Here is a 20,787-nt window from a genome sequence, read left to right as displayed (position 1 = left end):
CTGTTTGCTTTCAGATTTTTAGATCTGAGGGTTGACAGAGTAACTGTGTGTTTGGAAGAAATAACTTGTGTTCAACTCATGAAAGTGATACTTGTGTTCAAGGAGATGATTTAGGACTAGTGTTCATTTCATGGAAAATGATGTAAATCTACAATGTAAATAGTAGTAGCTGTTATCCTGCCATTAGTTCATTTGTGTATGAGAAAACCTGTTTTAGAATAGACTTAACATGTACATGTATATATGTATAGCTTGTGCTAGTTTTCATACGTTTATAACCGACAGTGTGTACATATTACTCCCACCACTTTGCAGTGATTTGATAAAACAGTGTACTTAAGACATTTAATTAACATTCTGAATTCCTGCTGATGGATTCTGCTTAATTTTTCATTTGCTTTTCCCTGTTTATAGATACAAGTAGATGCTGTGTTAGTGTCTTGATATCTTGAAAGCTTTCTAACGCACTATCCGTCCTTTTTGCTTAATATCAACTTTACAAGATTGAGAACATTATCATTGTTTCATTGTGGCATAATAGTTACGTGTTAAAGGAGAAAGACGAACAATCAATGCATGTATGGATCTCATATCTCCTCATTTTTGCCTTGTGTTCGTTCAATGCAACATACGGGTATGTGAAAAAGAAAATAGAGTTTTTGGGGCAGCCATTTACGAGTGAAACGTTTTTGTTCGTTTTTTGTTTTTTTGGAACGGATTATTTAGTTAGAGAATTCCATACTTTTTGTCTTTAGTTTGGTTTTGTTACAATCAAATCATTTTCATGTGTTTGTATTCTATGAGCATTTTAGTGCTATCTGTATTTATTATTTTAAGCCACATTCTCAAAGCATCAGATTCATACTATTTTCCCATGATATATATTTCAAGACTTTGAAGATAAAATTATTTGAATAAATACAAAAAATAGTTAGAATTCTGGGTTTTATTTTGTTAATTTGAGAAAAACTAATTTGTTTGAAAATATTTTTAAAAAGTTATCACACGATATATTTGAACATTTTACAAGTAAATTCAATGTGTGTTGGAAAATTAATTTTTGTTCATTTTTTATTTCGATCCTTGTAATGATATCCATAGATCATTTATTATTAAAATCGATGTGTTTTCTTTTTTCAGCAGTAGGCTTAGTCATTATTGAGGTTATTCTGACAAAATGATAAATATACAAGTAGATCATCAATTTGTTGTGTAGCATTACAGAGGTGTGTTCAGTTACTTACGTTCTTGCAAACATGCAGTTGATTGTTGACCGGATTTACATAATTTTTACGTTTATACCATGAAAGTTTTGTTTTTACATTTTTATACCAAGAAATAAAATCAAAGAGTTCAAAGTTGCGGCGTCCTTGTTGTTCATAAACACAGAAAATGGGAGTTCATGGCGAAACGATGGGCGCAATGGCCAAACGGTCAGTAGATTATTTTGATAACAGTGTGTTAGGAATCACTTCTGACATCGTCGTGCAGTGAAAATATATTACTTTCTGTTTAATGATACATGTATGTTATTCCTTGTCACATGGTTAATTTATTAAACTCTTCTTAATCGGGAGTTTAAAATATAATGTTAAAGAATGTCATTCAATGACATCATCATCAAGGTCATCTGACAAAATTTTATCATCTTAAAAATATAACCCAAGTCGTGTTTTCGAAAGAGAGTAGATGTCCAATATTAGATACATGTATTTGGAAAAAAAAAATCTGTTTTGGCTAAATTTCTTTTTCTTTCTAAAAGATAAAATTTGTAAATTGATATGTGTAGACGTGACTGGATGGTCTTGATCATTTTGCTGGTACTTGGTACATTTATCTCCGAACAGAACAAATATTCATCAGCTTTGGCCGCATGTGTTGTGGGTTGAATCGGTCATCTGGCGGAATGCGGGAATCTGTAGATGGTGCATTTATTTTTGGCTCGAGATGAGTCAGTGTAATTACGACTCCAGTAATGAGTATAGGCGCATAGAATGTATTTTGATGGAGGTCAAAACACGATCATCTGTAGGTCAGCAGACGTGAATGTACAAGTATACATAGAAGATACAAATCCAATTCCTAGAATAAGTAGATCGAGGTCAGGGTGCCAAAATGTCAAAACGATATGCGGGGGCGGCAAGATTTCTCCAGCAGTCAACAGGAAGTCGGTCTTTTGCCTTCTTGTTCCTACAGATATGCTTATTTGGTAATTTTGTGATTGTGCAGCACATCGTGATTGGTTAATGAATTTTTAAAAAGTTGATCGGAAATCTGTCATTTGCCTCCTTATTTTTACAGATAGGGTAACGGAACACGTCTTTATCCTAGGAGAAAATTTCAAATATAACGTGTTAGTCTGGCATGCGCAGACAAATTTCTGTCGCTCCCCACACAGTTTAGATTCTTGAAAAGCGACCTCTGGATTTGTATATATGTCTAGCTGTGATAGAACCCAAGGTTGTTCCCAAATCCCTCAGCGACCGTGTTACTCCCGGGGATTCGATACAAATTGGTCTGATGTAAATAAAACATGATGTGTGGGACGGGTTGGTTATAAAAAAGACATAAAGAAGCCATGTCCCAGCAATAGGTAATTCAAGCAATAGCAGCTTCTCGGGCACTTGTAGACAACACCTATCTTCTTTAAACGGAGAACCCTGTAAAAGATATAGGAAAATTAAAAGAAATTGAAATTAAAACATTTGTATTCTAAAGATATATCTGATGGAATTATTTTCTGACGTAAAAGATTGTATAAATTGCAATGTGATATGAAAAATATTAAATAAAAAAATAATCATCTTACTTACATGTATATGTTAATGGTTTAGACAATACACATCCAAAACTAGAGCGCCTTTCCGAAATTCGACCAATCCCTATTTAAAGTTTTTATTTAAAAAAATAATAAGTCAATAAAGTTTCGACCACATATCAGAATGATGCCACAAAAATAAACCGTAATTAATGCGAGCAACGCTGTGTTTCCTACACTCACTAGACACAAATAAAAGATATATTGTACAGCAAAGATTTCATTAACAGTAATTTCATAGGCTGTAAATGACAATAAATTAATGGAATAACGCACAACTTACATGTAATCTACTGGTATGTAGTTTACCACGGTGTTCAACGTGAAATGTAAGTCCATGGGGTAAAACTTTTTCTCTAGATAGTGTCCACTAATCGTTTAATTGCTACATTCGGTTTCACTGCTTATGTTCATGTCACATGCAGTGTACTCGTATATATTTGTTTTGGAGCCGATATGAAACGACCAAGGTAAATTTCTATTAGAGTTACCAAAATCCCCAAACTTTATCCTAAGGAAAACTATGCATTTTTTTTGCATCTGAGATATGCGTTGTTCATTATTGAGGGTTTTAAGTATGCACGGTAGTATGGGACACCTCCTTTATGTGACCTACATCAAATCGAAATAAACAATAAAATCAAGCATAATTTAATTAAAATTCTGTTTTTCGAAATTGTTACCAATAGCGTAGCGCATATGGGTTAGAACGTTAACGTTAACTACGAATCTGTAAATCCTGAGTTCGAATCCCGCTACTGCAGTATAGGGCTTTTAAACTTCTTACCTTGTCCAAAAAGTTTTAAAAGATATTTTTTTTTAAATTGTGAAAGTATTTTGATTATAATGTACTTTTATCCACATTAGTATCGACATGTGCTCCATACTCTCCTAAGGGGCGAGTTTCTATACAAAAAAAAAACTGTTAATTTTATAACCTTTATTATATTCTACCTTTGGTTTGATTTAAAATTGTTGTTAGGTATTGTCATAAAAAAAATTTAAGTCACAGGATGGGTAGGACCCTTAACCTAGATTGACCCCAAACCCACTCACCCATTCATCAAAAAATAAATCCACAAAAATGAGAACAATATAAATATATTCAATTTTGGTATCCGATGGAAATTAATTAGACTACAATATTTACTTTGATGCACGTCATCAAAATCAGGCCATTTTTTTTTTCAAACACAAAATTTGTGTAAACAGTTTAAAGGCATGCTGTACGTGATAGCTTAAACGTTCCTGACAGAGATTTACACAATTAAAGGACGAAAACAAATTACAGGATAAGTAAATAAACAGCTCTTTTAGATCTTCATCAAGACAAAACGTTTTTATGCACCGTAGTAAAAGAACAACCGCCCATCACTTAGAAAAAAATAAATATAGAAGCACGACTTCCTATATAAAACCTTAATTGGCATAAGGGTTTCATTTTCGTGTATTGATGTTCGGAACGTGAATCTTTCCAGTAAACTTAAAACAATTTTGTTTTGGCGTTCAAATACAATGCTACGATTGCAGATAATGTGAGAAGACAAGATATATTTCTCTTATTACTTGTGTTTCGGATTACGGATGGAACTGTATGTGTTGTTGATTAAGATTAATAGCTAATTCTTTTTTTTCTCAATGAAAATTCATTTTTAAGCTTGTAAAAAATATTGTTCTTTTTTTAAGTGTATTTAAAAAAAAACATTTTTCACTATATTGGGGGTATTAGAATCTTGCAATCTATGATGTTAAAGGATGAATATAGGAATTATTATTCTTTTGTATTTTGAAATTTTTGGTATACTCGGAAAATCGAAAACTTTAACAGGCTTATCAAAATATATAACGTTTTCAACAATATATTCACAAATCCACGTAATATAAAATAGCATCTGTCTCTAGACTGAAGTTGATAAATAAAATACTAACAGGATTTTACACTTTACTTCCACATGTTTTAGAAAAAAAGTTTTTGGTCTGAAACTTTCCCTAAAAGTCCACTGACTCATTAGAAATTAATCCAGGAAGATACATCATTAATTGTCACTCATATCGCTCCATTGCTGATTGGTTTAGATGGATTTCTTATCTGCTCATTCTATGGTTACCAGGGTAGATTTTTATATAAAAGATGGAAGATTCCGTCATTGTTGCACGAACACATCTGAATCATGGCCCATCGTATCCAATGGTTGAAGGCTGTTCTGGTCTGTGCGCTGTGGAAAATCAACGCTTGCCATTATCTCCAAGGTAAAATTGTTCTTTGAAATTCTAAAACTACATATATCACTAAAAATCTTATTACATGTAAAACTGCGAACCAAAACTCAGAAAATAATTTTAAAAATTTACTGTAATGTACAAGACAAAGGACTAAAGTTTTATCAAATTCAGATCCAGTTGCCTTCCTAGCCTTGAAATGTTCTAATGATCTAATCACACCGAGAAACTCAACCTTGCACTGAAAATTCCTTATTTTACGCCCCACGATTCCACCGTTTTGTGTCATATTATATCGTACAAACATTAAACTGCGCGCTCCAAACTTATATCAGAAAAATAGAAGATTTTAAAAACGAGACATGCTTCTCGCAATTTTACGCGGATATGAATTCCTCGCCATTGATTGAGATCTTACTGACTAGTAAAGATAATTCATTGATAATTTATCAGTGGAATATCATCATCTGGAACAATAGTTAAATATAATATGTGGCTTGTCAGTAAACAATCACCAATTCATTAAGAACCTAAATTAAATTTAGATATTCGATAGGTCTTTGAATATTTATACCAAACATGGTTTTGTTATTAGCTGCATGCGCGGATCTAGAGGGGGTCAGGGGGTCCGGACCCCCTTTCCCTACAAAATTAAATTTTCCCTAAATTACTTACAAAATTACCAAAAATATGCCTCGACCCCCCCCCCTTCCCTCCGGCAAACTCAAATAACCGTCGGAACAACAACACCCCCCCCCCTTGGAAAAATTTTCTGGATCCGCGCATGAGCTTCCTTCAATCCTTGTTGACTTTTATCTTCTGTAGAAAAAAGTGAGTTCTGCGATGTGGCATATTTGTCTAGGCGTGATCCAAACCTGGTGTATACACCCAATGTGACGCAAATCCAATTTGGAAGGACCCTGCAGTTCAGTTGTCTTCCGGGCTACGCTTTACACGGCCAGGAGTACGGGGAATGCATGTCTGATGGTCGCATTTCTATACCTGGAGAGTTCTTCTGTAAAGGTAAACTCGTGTTTTTTTTTTTAGTTTAAACTCATTCTTTTCATTTTTTTTTTAATTTCAGAAATTCCCTTATTCTCTGTCCATCCCTCTAAGAATGTTTGCGTTGGTATGCTGTATTATGAAGATGCTTCACTTGATACTTCGGGAAGGTGGGGATGTATGGCAATGACTTGCACCTCAACAGTGCAGTCCAATCATATACATGTATTTACAGCAATTATAGAGAACATTGTTTTTCTTTCAGATTTAGGAATTCGCTGCGGTTTCGACCAATTAGACAAAGCCCATCTGACAGTGACACCTAAAAGGACCGAGTACCATTACGGCGAGGTCGTTAGTCTACAATGTAACGAGGGGTTCGTTCTGCGAGGTCCATCTACTGTCTCTTGTACGGAGGATCGATTGTTTGATGTTCCCTCCAATCTTGCCTGCGAAGGTAATCCATGCCAACGAATCCCTCTCTCCTCCCTGAATGGGATACAAGTCCATATTTAGAGAATAATAATTCCCGTTTCCGTACTTTTCTTTAAAAAATTTAAAATTTTAAAACTTTGTGCGAGTTAACGAAAATAAAAGCTCCTGTCGGACTTGAATTGGCGGTAAGATTACAAACCTCGTAAGCTACAAAGTAAGACACTCAAAGTGAGCAATATTTGAGTCAAACAGTACTTTGATTTTGCCATGATGTGAAGTACTTCCGAAAAAAGCACGTGCCATGGGGTGTGGAGGAACCTTAATTTATAAGTGTTGGAAATGGAACACTATATAAATAGTGCCTGTTTGGGAGGGTAACAGTTGAAATTGACACCCCGAGAAAACCATTGTCAACCGACGCGAAGCTTCGCGTCGGTTGACAATGGTTTTCTTTGGGTATCAATTTCAACTGTTACCGTGCCTGTTTGGGAGGGTAACCGTTGAAATTGACACCCCGAGAAAACCATTGTCAACCGACGCGATGCGAAGCTTCGCGTCGGTTGACAATGGTTTTCTCGGGGTGTCAATTTCAACTGTTACCCTCCCAAACAGGCACTATTTATTTTGTTATACTGAATGTCTTAATTTTTAAGAAAATTTTACTGCTTTTATATAGGAATAACGTGAATTCTACAGCGAACCGTACGCGCATAGTTTTCGCGCATGTAACATTTTTTATTGTTACCCGTTGCTAAGTGCGTTGCTAACGCTGAGGGTAATAGAAAGTATTATGAACTGCGTCTTAACCAATCGGATTTCAGTATTTAACATGAAAGTATAACAATAAATATTGTTCGTTTTTCAATGGCATGGCCTAATCTCACGAAACATTTTCTTGCTCTTTGTTTTATCGATAATGAAATTACTGTACGATATGCATGTATATATTTATTTTTTATTTAATCAAGCGGAAATCAAGTGTCACAAGACAAACAGCATTCTGAATGTAGCTCACCTGGTTGTGACACCTGACAAGGAGGGTTACCTTTACAACGAGACGGTCAGCCTACAGTGTAAGGACGGATACACCCTACAAGGATCATCCCAGGCGACCTGCCTACAGAACTTTGAAGCTCCGAATGACCCTTCATGTTTAGGTAAATTTCACAAACTTATTGTCTTTCGGTGTTTCTATGGTAATGTTTAATGGATACGGTGTTAGCTTTGGTTCAAAACGACAATATATGACGAAATATTCGATTGTTTTTAAATAATTTGTTTCTTGAAAACAATAATCAAGTAAGTCATCAATGTAATCCTGTATATTTACATGCATATTACGACGGACTATTCATACATCAATAATTACTGTCTCCGACCATATTCTTCTATGATATTCAAGAAAATATGTAACTGTAACAGCAAGAGGGAGTATCAAGTACTAGGTTGGTTCGTTTACAATGGTCAGACACGTAGCATCGGGTGTGGAGGGGGTGGGGATGGGAGTCATGCCCCCCCCCCCCCTAACTATTTTTCGCAGCAGACATTTTTCTGAAATAATGATATAAAAAATAGAAATGTATTCGAGTTGCCCCCCCCCCCGCCCCTTTTTTGGGAGCATGTATAATTAAAAATGAAAATAAGAAATCCAACACTTAAATCGAAGACACAATGAATACACCCCCTCCCAAGATTTTTCGGATGAGGCTGTCCCTTTCAAAAACAATGCTCCGTGCCTGATGGTTAAAATAAATTAGCAAAACTAAATGACAGGACATAATCTGGAGAAATGCCACAGGATCGTTATCGTTATTTGATATAATGTCGGATATTTACGCTATTTTACTCACAGTACACTAAAAATGAATGATTTCTAGAAAGATAGTATAAATAATATAAATTACTTGTTTGGTTATTTTCCTTTTCTCTATTGATCGCAAGCGGTGCGGCCGTGCTAAAGACCAAAAACAAATTCATCCTTTTACGTTCTAAAATAATTTCAAACTAATATTTGTTATTCAATATTTGTTATATTTTTTCCTTTTTTCCAGCAAGTTATTGCGATGCATCTTGGATCTATAGTCGGCTCTCGGGCGTTCAGTATATGTCAGAAGAAGATCCGAGTAGATTAGAGGTAGGAGAAACCATTTACTTCAGCTGTGAAAAGGGATATCGTCTTCGGGGTGCGAGCTCGGTAAAATGTCTGCCCACGGGGGATTTGGAGGGAACTGGTCTGTTGACACAATGTGAAAGCAAGTATAATTATTTTAGCAACCGTAAAATAATTTCATTAAACCATTATGAGGCAGTGTCATGATTACATAATATAAATGTTTCTCAAAAGCAAAGGGATTGTGTAATATCTAACCCCTTTTGGTTCATATCAATAATGAACTTGTTTGACCATAAACTTCAAAACATTGAATTAAATTCGACAAAATCCGAATTTCACTTTTCACTATAGCGCTTGCCAAAAAATTTATTAAGGTATTTCTTCAAAGTCTGATATAACACGATGATAATCGGTGGTTTTAACCCTGTGGTTATTTTACTCCCAGGGATCAGATGTAGCAAGGAGAGTTTGGTGCAAGGATTATACATATCGCCGGACAAGGACTCGTATGATTTCAATGAGACAGTATACTTTCATTGCGGGGAAGAACAAATGGTGTACGGGTCACATTCCGCGAGGTGCGCACAGAACGGTTGGGAGTACGATTCCCCGTCCCTGCCTATGTGTGGACGTAAGTGGGTCATGCTAGCTGTTTTTTAAATGCTGTTAGCTATATGATTAATCAAAGCTTATTTAAAAAATAAATAGCAACGCTAAAAAAGTTCATAGGAATATGAACTTAGTTGGTCACATGATCAAATACTGTGGAGTCCGAAGAATTTGATCACATACGAACTCAATGTGTTGTAATACCGGTATACAATATAATATTACATGTATATCAACAATCGGAAACGCTTTCTGAAAAATGGTTTTGACGTTTTCACAATTTTTCACTCATAATTGAAGTCCAGTTTTTTCCGTTATGCTACATGTATATTGAAATGTTAACTTTTATCATATAACAGGAAGTCTGTGTGATACCACTTGGTTACATCAAGAAGGTATGTACACAACGCCGAGTATTGGTGGTAGAGTGGACGTGGGAACTAGAATATTCATAAACTGTTACCATGGCTACTATCGCCGTTGTACAGACACTGCCTTCTGCATGCCAAGTGGACGAATGGAACCAATAGGGATGATGTGCCACTGCCAAGGTTAGCTTACATGCCTATCTAAAGCAGACGAATAAAAATTAATTTTTCCTTTCAGAATTGTATTTCGTTGCAAAATATATCGGTAAGATAGTAATTCTTTATGTACACATTATGATATTTTTCAAGCAAAATATAGTGATTACATGTATAATTGGAACTGGTCCTCTATATGCGACCGTTTAAAATATATAAAGACGCGAATTTTCACAAAAATTGACTACAATTTGATTTTTTTTAAATCTCTTGATTTTACAACAAAGGAAGAATAAAGCATGGTGTTGTAATATCTTCTTATTGCTTTACATAAACATATGCGGCAAATGTATGTATTTGAAATAATGTTCAATTAAAATTAGCATTGTACCGACTAAAATGAATTAAATGCCCTTGTTTACACGTATATATCTCTAGTCATTCTTTTGTTTTGCAGCTGATCGCTCCTCCTCGCCTGTTCCAGTGAAATAGTTCACAATGACAGATTGTTAGAATAGATACCCGCTTAATCAAGGATGAACCAAAGTCTTTCAATTCATGAAACATGGATCTGTTTTCAACGAATGAAAAGACCTTCTAAAGTCACAGTTTTCTCTCCTGCACCATTTGCTCTCTAATTATATAAGTATTAAATGCGTTTCTTGACTGTTCCTCCAAAAATGTTTTTTTTATAAAGTCCATTTTTTTATTTGCTTTGCATAATTTGTTTTGTCCATAATTTAGTCTCTATTAAAGACATTTCTTAATCGATTAGTGTAAAATAGTTTTTATATTACTAAACCACATGCATATTTGACTGACACTGGAGCGTGCAAAATTATATTCATGACATAATGAAAATCCTTCTTTTACCATATATGTATGTGTAAACAGCGGCGTAGCGTGACCCAAATATAAGTGTAGGCAAAAATTGAAGCCAAATGCTTCACTGATGCGCGAAGCGCGAAAGGGGGTAGGTGCGGGAGGGGGGACCCCCCTCCCGCAGGGGGGGGGGGGTTAGGGGGGCCTCCCCCTAGAAATTTTTTTAAAAAGGACGCAAAAATACCACATTTGAAACCCCCCCCCTGCGGGGGGGGGGGGGGGGTAGGGGGGCCTCCCCCTAGAAATTTTTTTAAAAAGGACGCAAAAATACCACTTTTGAGAGTAAAAAATTGTTGGTTTCAACAAATTAGTTATGAGTGTTTTTATGGAACATTATGTATATTTAAAATATTTTATTTCCTATTCTCAGTCACTACATTCATTTCGTAATAAAAGCAATCCAAACTTATATTTTTCGTTATTGAAATATACACCGCATCATTAACCATATTCTGCATGTTTTTGTAAACAAAACCAACAACCGTACTATTTCTATATCAACTTCTTTATAAGTCATAACTGATACGCCACATGTACATATATTACTAGGAGTAATAAGTTATTAGTGATAAAAAAAATTCTTGTTTAGCTTTTCGTGGGTTCCAGGCACAGTTTACAGCAATCGCATGCATGCAAAAAAAAAACAAACCGTCGATTGATATTACATATATGACAATTACTGCTTTCGATTTGTTTTATGATTTTTTAACTAATCAAAGTTAATGTCAACTTTGTTTTAAATTTAAAATTGTACACAAATTTTAAAATTTGCTTTACAAAATTATGTGTAGGCAATTGCCTTTTTGCCTTATAGTACGCTACGCCACTGGTAAAATACAATTGATGAGTATTCCAGATATATAAATTCTACTTACATCTATACTACTATATTAAAATGATAGACTCGAAGTTTTGGGCATTAATACCGAGAAATCGGACGAGTACTGTCTTTGTTTTATATATTTTTAATATCATTGGTACTTGAAGATTACCGATTTGTTTTTATTTTTTCTCAGTTAAGCTTCGCTAATTAATAATCAACGAAAATTCCTTTTAAAAATCCAGAAATCATCTGGATTTTTTTTAGATTTTACAATCTTGCGCATGCGCGTTACATTCACGCTAAATCACGGGAGGCTCTTTAGTTTATATTTCCACAATATCACATTTGCATTGATAAACTCAGAAACGATATTACAAATACGTATAAATTTTTATTGAGAATTTGCTATATATTCTTTTCATCAAAGAAAATTCGGGAGATAACTCTTACTCAGTGCATTTATTATGAAAAGTCCCGAGAGTTCCGAATATCAACATGGTGTGTAAATTTGAAGCGAGTAAAAACGTTGGCAAAAAGTGTTGAATTCTTCTTTAACGTGAATCAAATTTTTAGATGAGAGTTATTTACAGCCTCAATATGGTTTGTTATGATTAACAACTTCCTGTTAAATGACGACTTTGTTTATTTTTTGCCAAAATTTTCGAACACATTTTTGTCAAAGATTTCTCAGCAGCTATTTATCGCAGATGCTTGGAATTTTAATACACTATTTGTTTTGGCATGCCATATTGTGGGATATATTTTTGTATCAATCGGACGTCAACTTCCTGTTAAATAATAACTTTGTTTATTTTTTGCCAAAATTTTCAAACAAATTTCCGTCAAAGATTTCTCAGCAGCTATTTATCGGAGATGCTTGGAATTTTTACACAGTGTTTGTTAAGGCATGCCATATCGTGGGATATATTTTTGTACCAATCGGACGTCATCTTCCTGTTAAATGAGTACTTTGTTTATTTTAGCCAAAATTTTCAAACAAATTTTCCTCAAAGATTTCTCAGCAGCTATTTATCGCAGATGCTTGAAATTTTAACACACTATTTGTTAAGGCATGCCATATCGTGGGATATATTTCTGTACCAATAGGATGCCAGCTTTCTGTTAAATGTCGACTTTGCTTATTTTGCATATTCACATCAGAGCGGGGGTATCACTAGTGAACATTGGCTCACAGATATCTTGTTAAAATGGTGAAAATGGCAGGCGGGCGGCTGCCAAAAGGGTACCCTCATTGTACGGATAACTCCTCCTACAGTTTTCAAGATAGGAAGTTGTTCTTTTGCAGATCAATTGTACATATATCAGAGGTTTGCATATTGCTAGGATTTTGATTTCCGATAATATATGAAAAAAATACCGGCTTTTGAACTTACCGGTAGTCATTTTTTGGCAAAATATTGCATATAGGGTACCCTCATTGTACGGATAACTCCTCCTACAGTTCTCAAGATAAGAAGTTGTTCTTTTGCAGAATAATTGTACATATATCAGAGGTGTGCATATTGCTAGGATTTTGATTTCTGGTTATTTATGAAAAAATACAAGCTTTTGAAACTTAGTCATTTGTTGGCAAAATATTGCTTTAGGGTACTCCATTTCACTGGATACGGGTTGACATGGATTATGGATACAGTTCACATAAAGAAAACCCGGTTTGCTGTCACATTGACAGCTTTTCACTTGTTTAAATTAATATTTCGTATAAAAAGGACTCAGATACGATAAACTTGATAATACATATTTTAGTATATTTTACAAAAATTAGAATTATCACCCAAATTATGCACCGCCCGGAATACGTCATCATGTACATTCTAAAATAAACATGAGATCGATGTGCACTTGTTTTGGAGATACGAAGGTTCGGATTTTATGTCCTACTTACAAACTTACTACAATATTGAAATGAAACTTTTTACTACTGAAGACTTTAAAAAGAGATGGTCATCATGGAGTTGTCTCTTTCCTGTATAAATATTTAATTTTCACAGGAATAAAATAGCTTGTAATCTTTTTTTTCTTGAGAATATATTTACCAAGCAATGGAAATCTGACACCGACGGTATATTGAATTTTAATATAAAGGCGGCGGAGCAAATATACAATCTCAGAAGACATTTTAAGGCAATGCAATTGCTTACACAAAAACTACATGATGGCAAGGGATAGAGAGCTTCAGATTATTGTCTTTTTCACTGATTGTTTACCTAGAATTAATACAAATTAAAGGGACTAAATATCAAGTACTTTGTACACTCCATTTGATGTCAACAGTTCTAAACATGATTATAGGAGACATTTCGCAGTAATTTGACTTTCGGGTAAAAATAACTAGCTTTTTTTTTTTTACAAAACATCAAAAATGGGGGGGGGGGGGTATGTAAATGTTGACATCTTGAAATGAAAAAAAAGATGAAAAATGAAGAATTGTTTTTATATCCGTTCGTTTGTAGGTGTTTCAAACAGAAGAGCAATGAGAAGCGTTAAAATGACGTTGCGATAAGCTTGTGGTTGCTCCAGGTCACTGGACGAAGGCATGTTGGTCCGCTTACCAGGAATGATCTAATCATGCAATGGACTAGAAATTTTTCAACTTAATAAACTTTATCTTAATTTACGTTTTGGCGAAATTTCAAGGGTTTATCTCTTTTCTCAAGTGAATAAGAGAAAATATTTCAATAATTTCCGAACAACCTTCGTACCTTGCACTATTAACTGTAACTAAGTATTATGAGGTACAAATTTCTTGTGTAACAGGTAGTTGATATGAGTACGTGATACGACTCTCGTGTACACAAATTGTGCAGACAGAGGTGATTGTAGAATATCCCCAATCATCTGCATAAAGATAAAATACCGAGTACATTTATCTGTATGCATGTAATTATGATTTTGTGTTCAATTTTTATCAGTAAATAAGGATATAAAGAAAGATACAAAACCATAAAAAATACAGTAGTATATGGTTGCTGGTAACTATATACTATTGTTATATTCAGTAGTATATTCTCACTATATAACTCTATATAGACAAATAGTCAATAACTGTAATATTAGCTCGTCCGAAAAATATTGACCGGTCAATATTTTTTTGATATTGACCGGCTAGGAATAATATGTTTTACGGTGCGACCGTTGGGGCGAGCACAGCATGTGATCAAACAATGAATTATAATAAATTAATAAAATAAAATTAACAACGTGAAATTTGAATGCCAAAAAATAAAACATACCTATTTTTCAGTAAATTTTCATTATTCATAGTTTATAAGATTTGTTATAATTTATTTATTTATATGTAGAACAATAGTTTAATCTCAGATACAATGTTGTTAAATAATAAAGATTTTAATATATAAATATTCATTGCACTGCATCTTTACGTTACGTTTCAGGAAATTACCGTAATTATAGTGAATAAAATATTTGTGAGCATTCATCCAAATTAGTGCAATTTACAACTGTTTCCTGTATCTGAAGAAATGTCCTTATTCGTCAGCTGTTCTTTATCTTAGCTTTTGCAAGATTTTAAGAGGATTTCGGTCATTTCAGCAGATTTACAATAACTTCAATTAGAGTAATTTCCCCTTATCAGTGCTTATTGTGACGTCAAAGCTGACGTTGGTTAAGTGTCGTCTTACTCTTTAAAACTCCCCTGAGAAATAAAAGTATGCGAAGTATACTATTTTATTTACTTAAAAAGCATGATGTTCTTAAAATTACACATCTTATAAGCTTTTCAAAGGTTTTACTTTGATTCTCGGGAGAACGTGATGTTGGAACGTGAGGTTGGAAACCATTGGTACTATGAATTGTGGGTCAAAATTTACCGACTCCGAAAAAATATATCGGATTTTATTTCGTAAACTGAAGTAAGGTATAATGATGTATACTTCCGCGTTTCCTCGATTCGCAAGCCCTTTAAAGTTATCGGGATCGAGATCCAAATATTATTAAAACTTCCTTCTTCCGCTGGCTTCGCTCTCGAGCAGACGTACTTTTTTCAGACGAAGTATAAAATCGGATTTAATCGACTTGTTTTATCGAAAGTTTTCGATTTTTTTTGCGGTTCAATACATTAAACAGATAATAAAGGCACGTTGTGCATTTCCTTGACACGTTGTGTGTGTTTTTTGAGGCACGTTGTGCATTATATTGCAAAATAAATTGCAACATGAATGACTCGGAGAGTGACCCGTACGAATCGGGACAAAACTCTGAGAGATCCGATATCTCTGATGACAATGATAGTAATCAGGAAACAGAGTTGCATGACAACTCTGATGTTATTTCTTTAGAGGCAGAATCTGATGGAGAAAGATTTGATCCTACAGAAGGTGAGAATTCATTCTCGCTTGATGGCAGCATGGCTGCTTATTGTCAGAAATATTTTTATCAACATCTGACAGAAGACAGCATCAAACGTAACATTTTAGATGCTGCCCCTGTGCCTGCGAATGCTTTCTGCACACCTCCCAAAGTTGATGATTTTGAGGAGGATTTCATAGCTTTTAATGCTATGAAATTTTTGAAAATGCAGGATAAAAGCCTGACATTTATTCAAAAGAAAATCGCTCAGATTATGGGGCCGTTGGCAAAAATCTGGCAGGCTGTAGATGGGGCACGGAAGGGTCAGGAAGAGAATTCAGAGTTCACAGTTCTCGACATGCTGAAACTGGTTGAACAAACAGTTGTTTTAGTTGGTCAAGCTAATGCCACTTGTTTGTACGAGCGGCGTGTTAATTTTCTGGCGAAAATAATGAAAGGTGTTAAGAAAGCGAAAGAACATCTTAAGACTAATGAGCATGATTTGAGTAGAGAGAAGGATGTGCTCTATGGTGAGACAGTATTTAAGGCTCTTGACAGAAAGAGCAAAAGCAGAAAAAGAGCCAGAGAGATCTCTAAAGAAATGCAATCAAAAAAGAGGCGCTTAGACCAGACATCCCAACCGCCCTTTCGTGCAGGGCCCTCACGTGGGTATGGAAATCGTGGGGGCAGACAGTCTACATGGATGTCAAAACAAGGTAGTCAGAGTAACAGAAAACCTGTGCAGTCTAACTACAAGATTCCAAAGAAACCAAGATCAGGAGAAAACAGGTATGAAAATTACCAATGGTATTCCTCTCGTTATGGAACAAATAACAAAAATATCAAGTCTGAACAACCTACATGCCTCAGTGACACATCTCAGGTTCAAAGAAATTTGTCAAGACAAAATACCCCTAGGGGGAAGATTAGAAGCATTTCGAGAAAACTGGGAAATGATAACAAAAGATCAAAACTTATTGGAGAGTATTTCAGGTTACAAAATAGAATTCAGTTCAGAACCAATTCAGAGATTTCAACCAAAACAAATAAAATTATCAGAACAGGAAATGCAAACTCTAAATTCAGAAATAGAGGAGATGTTGGTCAAACAGGCAGTGGAGGTTGTTCAGACAAAAACAAATTGTCAGTTTGTCAGTCATTTATTTGTACGCCCCAAAAAAGATGGGGGAATGAGACCAATATTCAATCTGAAAACTCTAAACCAATTTGTAGTATACAATCACTTCAAAATGGAGGGGTTTCAGGTAGTAAAAAACTTGATACAGAGAAGGGATTGGTTATGCAAAGTAGATCTGAAGGATGCATACTTTTGCATACCAATATGCAAAGATCACAGAAAGTATCTAAGGTTTCAGTACAAAGGACAGATGCTACAGTACAAAGGACTGCCATTTGGACTGGCATCAGGTCCGAGACTTTTCACAAAAATAATGAAACCAGTCATTGCACTATTAAGACGCATAGGAGTCCGCCTTGTGATTTACTTAGACGACATATTGTTGCTAAATCAATCACAAGAAGGGCTCTCAAGAGACAGAGACACACTCTTATGGTTGCTTCACAATCTAGGTTGGTTAATAAACTGGAAAAAATCCGTTCTAACCCCATGTCAGCAACTAGAATTTCTGGGTCTAACAATAAATTCAGTGGAAATGGAGATAACTCTATCAGCAACCAAAGTAGAGAGTATCAAAAGAAAATGTACAGACATGATCAGCAAAACAGAAGTGTCAATACAAGAGTTATCAAGTTTAATAGGAACACTGAATGCTACAGTAGAAGCTGTCATCGCAGCCTCACTGTATGTGAGGGAGCTTCAAATGTTTCAAACAAAATGCCTGCTAAAATCAAAAAGAAATTATCAACAAATGATAATACTCCCACAAACTTCCAGAGGGGAGATAAACTGGTGGCTACAGCAGCTGGAACATTGGAATGGAAAACAAATTCGACTGTCCTCAAACCCGGACTTGGTGATAGAAACAGATGCCTCGAAAACAGGGTGGGGGGCAGTATGTCTCACTCAGAACTTAAGAATGGGGGGGCCTTGGAACCCCTCAGAGAAAAAATTGCATATCAATGTACTGGAACTGAAAGCAGTACAGTTTGCAATTCAATCACTGACCAAACACAAACAGAACATTCATGTTCACATCAAATCAGACAACACAACAGTTGTTGCATATCTGAACAAAATGGGGGGGACCAGATCAGAACTGTTAGTACAAACAACAAAGCAGATTTGGACTCACTGTCTATCCAAAAAGATCATGATTACTGCAGAACATTTACCCGGAATACAGAATGTTCAAGCAGACTTGGAGAGTCGTCAGATGAGGGATACCAGCAACTGGATGCTGAACAAAGGAATATTCAAACAAATAAATCAGATGTGGGGGCCATTAAACATAGATCTCTTTGCAGACAGGTTGAACACACAACTGGAAAATTACATGAGTTGGCGTCCAGACCCATATGCAATGGGAATGGATGCATTCCAGATACCCTGGAACAACAAAAGAGGGTATGCTTTCCCTCCATTTTGCCTAATAACAAGGTGTTTGTCCAAAGTTCTGAAAGAAAAGTCAGAAATTGTCATAATAACTCCAGCATGGCAGACTCAACCATACTATCCACTACTTCTGACCTTGTCAATAGACAACCCAATTCTTTTACCTCCCATGAAAAACCTGCTACTGTCACCAGAGGGAGTAGTGCATCCACTAGTCAGCAATCAAACCTTAAAGCCAGTGGCTTGGAAGGTTTCAGGAGACAAAAACAAGCAGCAGGAGTTTCGGAGCAAACTTCCGAACTCTTGGCTGCAGGTTGGAGACAAGGAACTCAGACAGCTTACAACAGCTGCTGGAGACAGTGGGATAGCTGGTGTCAATCAAAACAAATTGATCCATTTCAAACCTCTGTGGAATATGTAGCTGATTTTTTGGCAGAGTTATATGCAAAAGGCTATGAATATAGGACAATTAACAGCTACAGGTCTGCAATATCTGCATTCCATGCGGGAATTGAAGGCAACAAAATTGGTAAACATGACCTCATTTGTCAACTTATGACAGGAATTTTCAACAAAAACCCACCAAGGCCAAGATACATGCAAATGTGGGATGTAAATAAAGTACTCTCATATATCATAGGCATGGAAAATAACAAAGATTTGTCACTGAAGGAAATTTCAATGAAGCTGTGTATGTTAATGGCTCTTGCCTCAGCAAGCAGGTCATCTGAAATTCACAAATTTGATATTGAGAACATGAATATCACTGAAGATGAAATTATATTTACTTTGAAAAGTTTAACAAAGTCAAGGAGAGTGGGACAAAGCCCAATTTCGGTCAAGTTCACAAAATATGATGAACACCCAAAATTAGATATCATTTCTTGTACAATGGAATATTTGGAGAAAACCAAAATAATAAGGGCAGAAGAAAAACAGTTGTTTGTAAGTTTCATAAAACCACATAAAGCAGTTAAATCCTGTACAATAGCAACTTGGCTGAAAAATCTGTTAGCACTGTCTGGAATAGATGTCTCAGTTTTCAAACCCCACTCAACAAGAGGTGCAAGTACTTCCAAAGCTAACAAGTATGGTTTATCAATTGAACAGATTATCAACAAAGGAAATTGGAAGTCTTGTAAAACTTTTAAAAAGTTCTACAATCGTCCAATTGTTGATGATGATAACAAATTTCAGGAAATTGTTTTGAAACTATAATTCTAATGGGCTTTAAACAATACATCATTATACCTTACTTCAGTTTACGAAATAAAATTGAAAATTTTATAAGTGCGCTTTAGCGCACGCAATGAAATTATAATTTTATGAGTAAACTGAAGTAAGGTATAACATTCCCACCCAGCCCATCTTCCCAAATCAGTTTACTTGAATTATCAGTTTATAACATGCAATGCATAGTTTACCACAGTATATATTAAAAAAAAAAAAAAACAAACAAACAAAAAAAAACAAAAAACAAACAAACAAAACAAACACAATAAAAAAAAAAAAAAAAAAAAAAAAACAAAAAACAAAATACAAAAAACAAAAACAAAAACAAAACAAAACAAAAACAAAGAATGCATATGTAGTCGTTTGTGATTTATAGTCGTTTCTGTTTTCAGAGACAAGACTTAAATGCTGTACCAGATGAAGATGGATTATAACAGCTGAAAGTCTGGTGGTGCCCATGCAGGACAGACAGACATTATATGACTCAACTTATCAGCTGATATTATTATTTTTTAAAAAATTTTGTTTATAACTTCAACCAGATAGTGACATTCCACAAAAATATTACCTTGCATCTTATATGTTTTATAGATGGAATAAAGTCGTTTTGATTTTGATAACAAATTGCGTATTTATTTATCTGCTAGCAGAAGTCAGTCTTTGATCGCTCGCCATCGTCAGAAGGAAGTTTTAATAATATTTGGATCTCGATCCCGATAACTTTAAAGGGCTTGCGAATCGAGGAAACGCGGAAGTATACATCATTATACCTTACTTCAGTTTACTCATAAAATTATATTTACACTTGCAAATGTTTTCCCTTATATAACACTGTTTGAGCAATCCGCTGTTATTTCTGCATAACATCATTATGGGTCAAGAGGTCAAAGTAGCGCATGAATAATATAGGTCACTACTTTTTCTATGTACACAAACTAATCGGCTTGTGCTGAAACACACCTATTAGATATCGTAAAGAAAACATAATTTTGGCATAAAAAATAAACGTACATGTATTTGTATTTTGTTATACGAAGTTTTATTCATTCATTCTCATAAAACAAACCATTAATCGCGGGGATAAATGATTCATGTTAGATAACACGTTAGGCATGTAAACATAATGTTTATGGTTCGATATCGTAACGAGGTGTTCTTGAAAATTACAATCGTAATTTGTCAGAGGAGTTAATTCAGTTAAAATTCATTTCTGATTTTATTACAAGCCTCGGTCAAAATTGCAAATGCAATATTACAGACCTTTCG

General features: G+C 34.9%; 2 protein-coding genes and 1 long non-coding RNA gene across 3 annotated transcripts; 2 read left to right on the top strand and 1 right to left on the bottom strand.

Moving 5' to 3' along the window:
• Positions 1 to 1,744: 1,744 nt before the first annotated feature.
• Positions 1,745 to 3,230, bottom strand: LOC136269972 (uncharacterized). Its single transcript, XR_010707591.1, has 3 exons — positions 3,102 to 3,230; positions 2,814 to 2,882; positions 1,745 to 2,660 (listed from the first exon to the last, which is right to left on the bottom strand). It is a non-coding gene; the product is annotated as an uncharacterized lncRNA (long non-coding RNA).
• A 1,684-nt stretch (positions 3,231 to 4,914) lies between these two features.
• LOC105334015 (P-selectin) lies at positions 4,915 to 10,334 on the top strand. Its single transcript, XM_011437281.4, has 8 exons — positions 4,915 to 5,068; positions 5,864 to 6,061; positions 6,306 to 6,497; positions 7,444 to 7,632; positions 8,527 to 8,727; positions 9,034 to 9,219; positions 9,557 to 9,748; positions 10,179 to 10,334. Exons 1-8 carry the CDS (start codon positions 4,990 to 4,992, stop codon positions 10,211 to 10,213), a joined length of 1,272 nt encoding a protein of 423 aa, XP_011435583.3. The 5' UTR covers positions 4,915 to 4,989; the 3' UTR covers positions 10,214 to 10,334.
• Positions 10,335 to 15,305: 4,971 nt separating this feature from the next.
• LOC109618304 (uncharacterized) lies at positions 15,306 to 20,269 on the top strand. Its single transcript, XM_034445384.2, has 2 exons — positions 15,306 to 16,544; positions 19,914 to 20,269. Exons 1-2 carry the CDS (start codon positions 15,622 to 15,624, stop codon positions 19,924 to 19,926), a joined length of 936 nt encoding a protein of 311 aa, XP_034301275.2. The 5' UTR covers positions 15,306 to 15,621; the 3' UTR covers positions 19,927 to 20,269.
• The last annotated feature ends 518 nt before the right edge of the window (positions 20,270 to 20,787 follow it).

This window comes from Magallana gigas, chromosome 7, assembly GCF_963853765.1.
Source record: "Magallana gigas chromosome 7, xbMagGiga1.1, whole genome shotgun sequence".
NCBI classification, from domain to species: Eukaryota; Metazoa; Mollusca; class Bivalvia; order Ostreida; family Ostreidae; genus Magallana; species Magallana gigas.
This window is presented reverse-complemented; position numbering and strand designations above follow the sequence as displayed.

Excerpts from the sequence above, each read along its gene's own strand:
- LOC105334015 (XM_011437281.4), top strand. The coding sequence starts at position 4,990 with ATGGCCCATCGTATCCAATGGTTGAAGGCTGTTCTGGTCTGTGCGCTG. Across the intron at positions 5,069-5,863 it reads CGCTTGCCATTATCTCCAAG|AAAAAAGTGAGTTCTGCGAT; the intron begins GTAAAATTGTTC and ends TATCTTCTGTAG. Across the intron at positions 8,728-9,033 it reads TCTGTTGACACAATGTGAAA|GGATCAGATGTAGCAAGGAG; the intron begins GCAAGTATAATT and ends TTTTACTCCCAG.
- LOC109618304 (XM_034445384.2), top strand. The coding sequence starts at position 15,622 with ATGAATGACTCGGAGAGTGACCCGTACGAATCGGGACAAAACTCTGAG.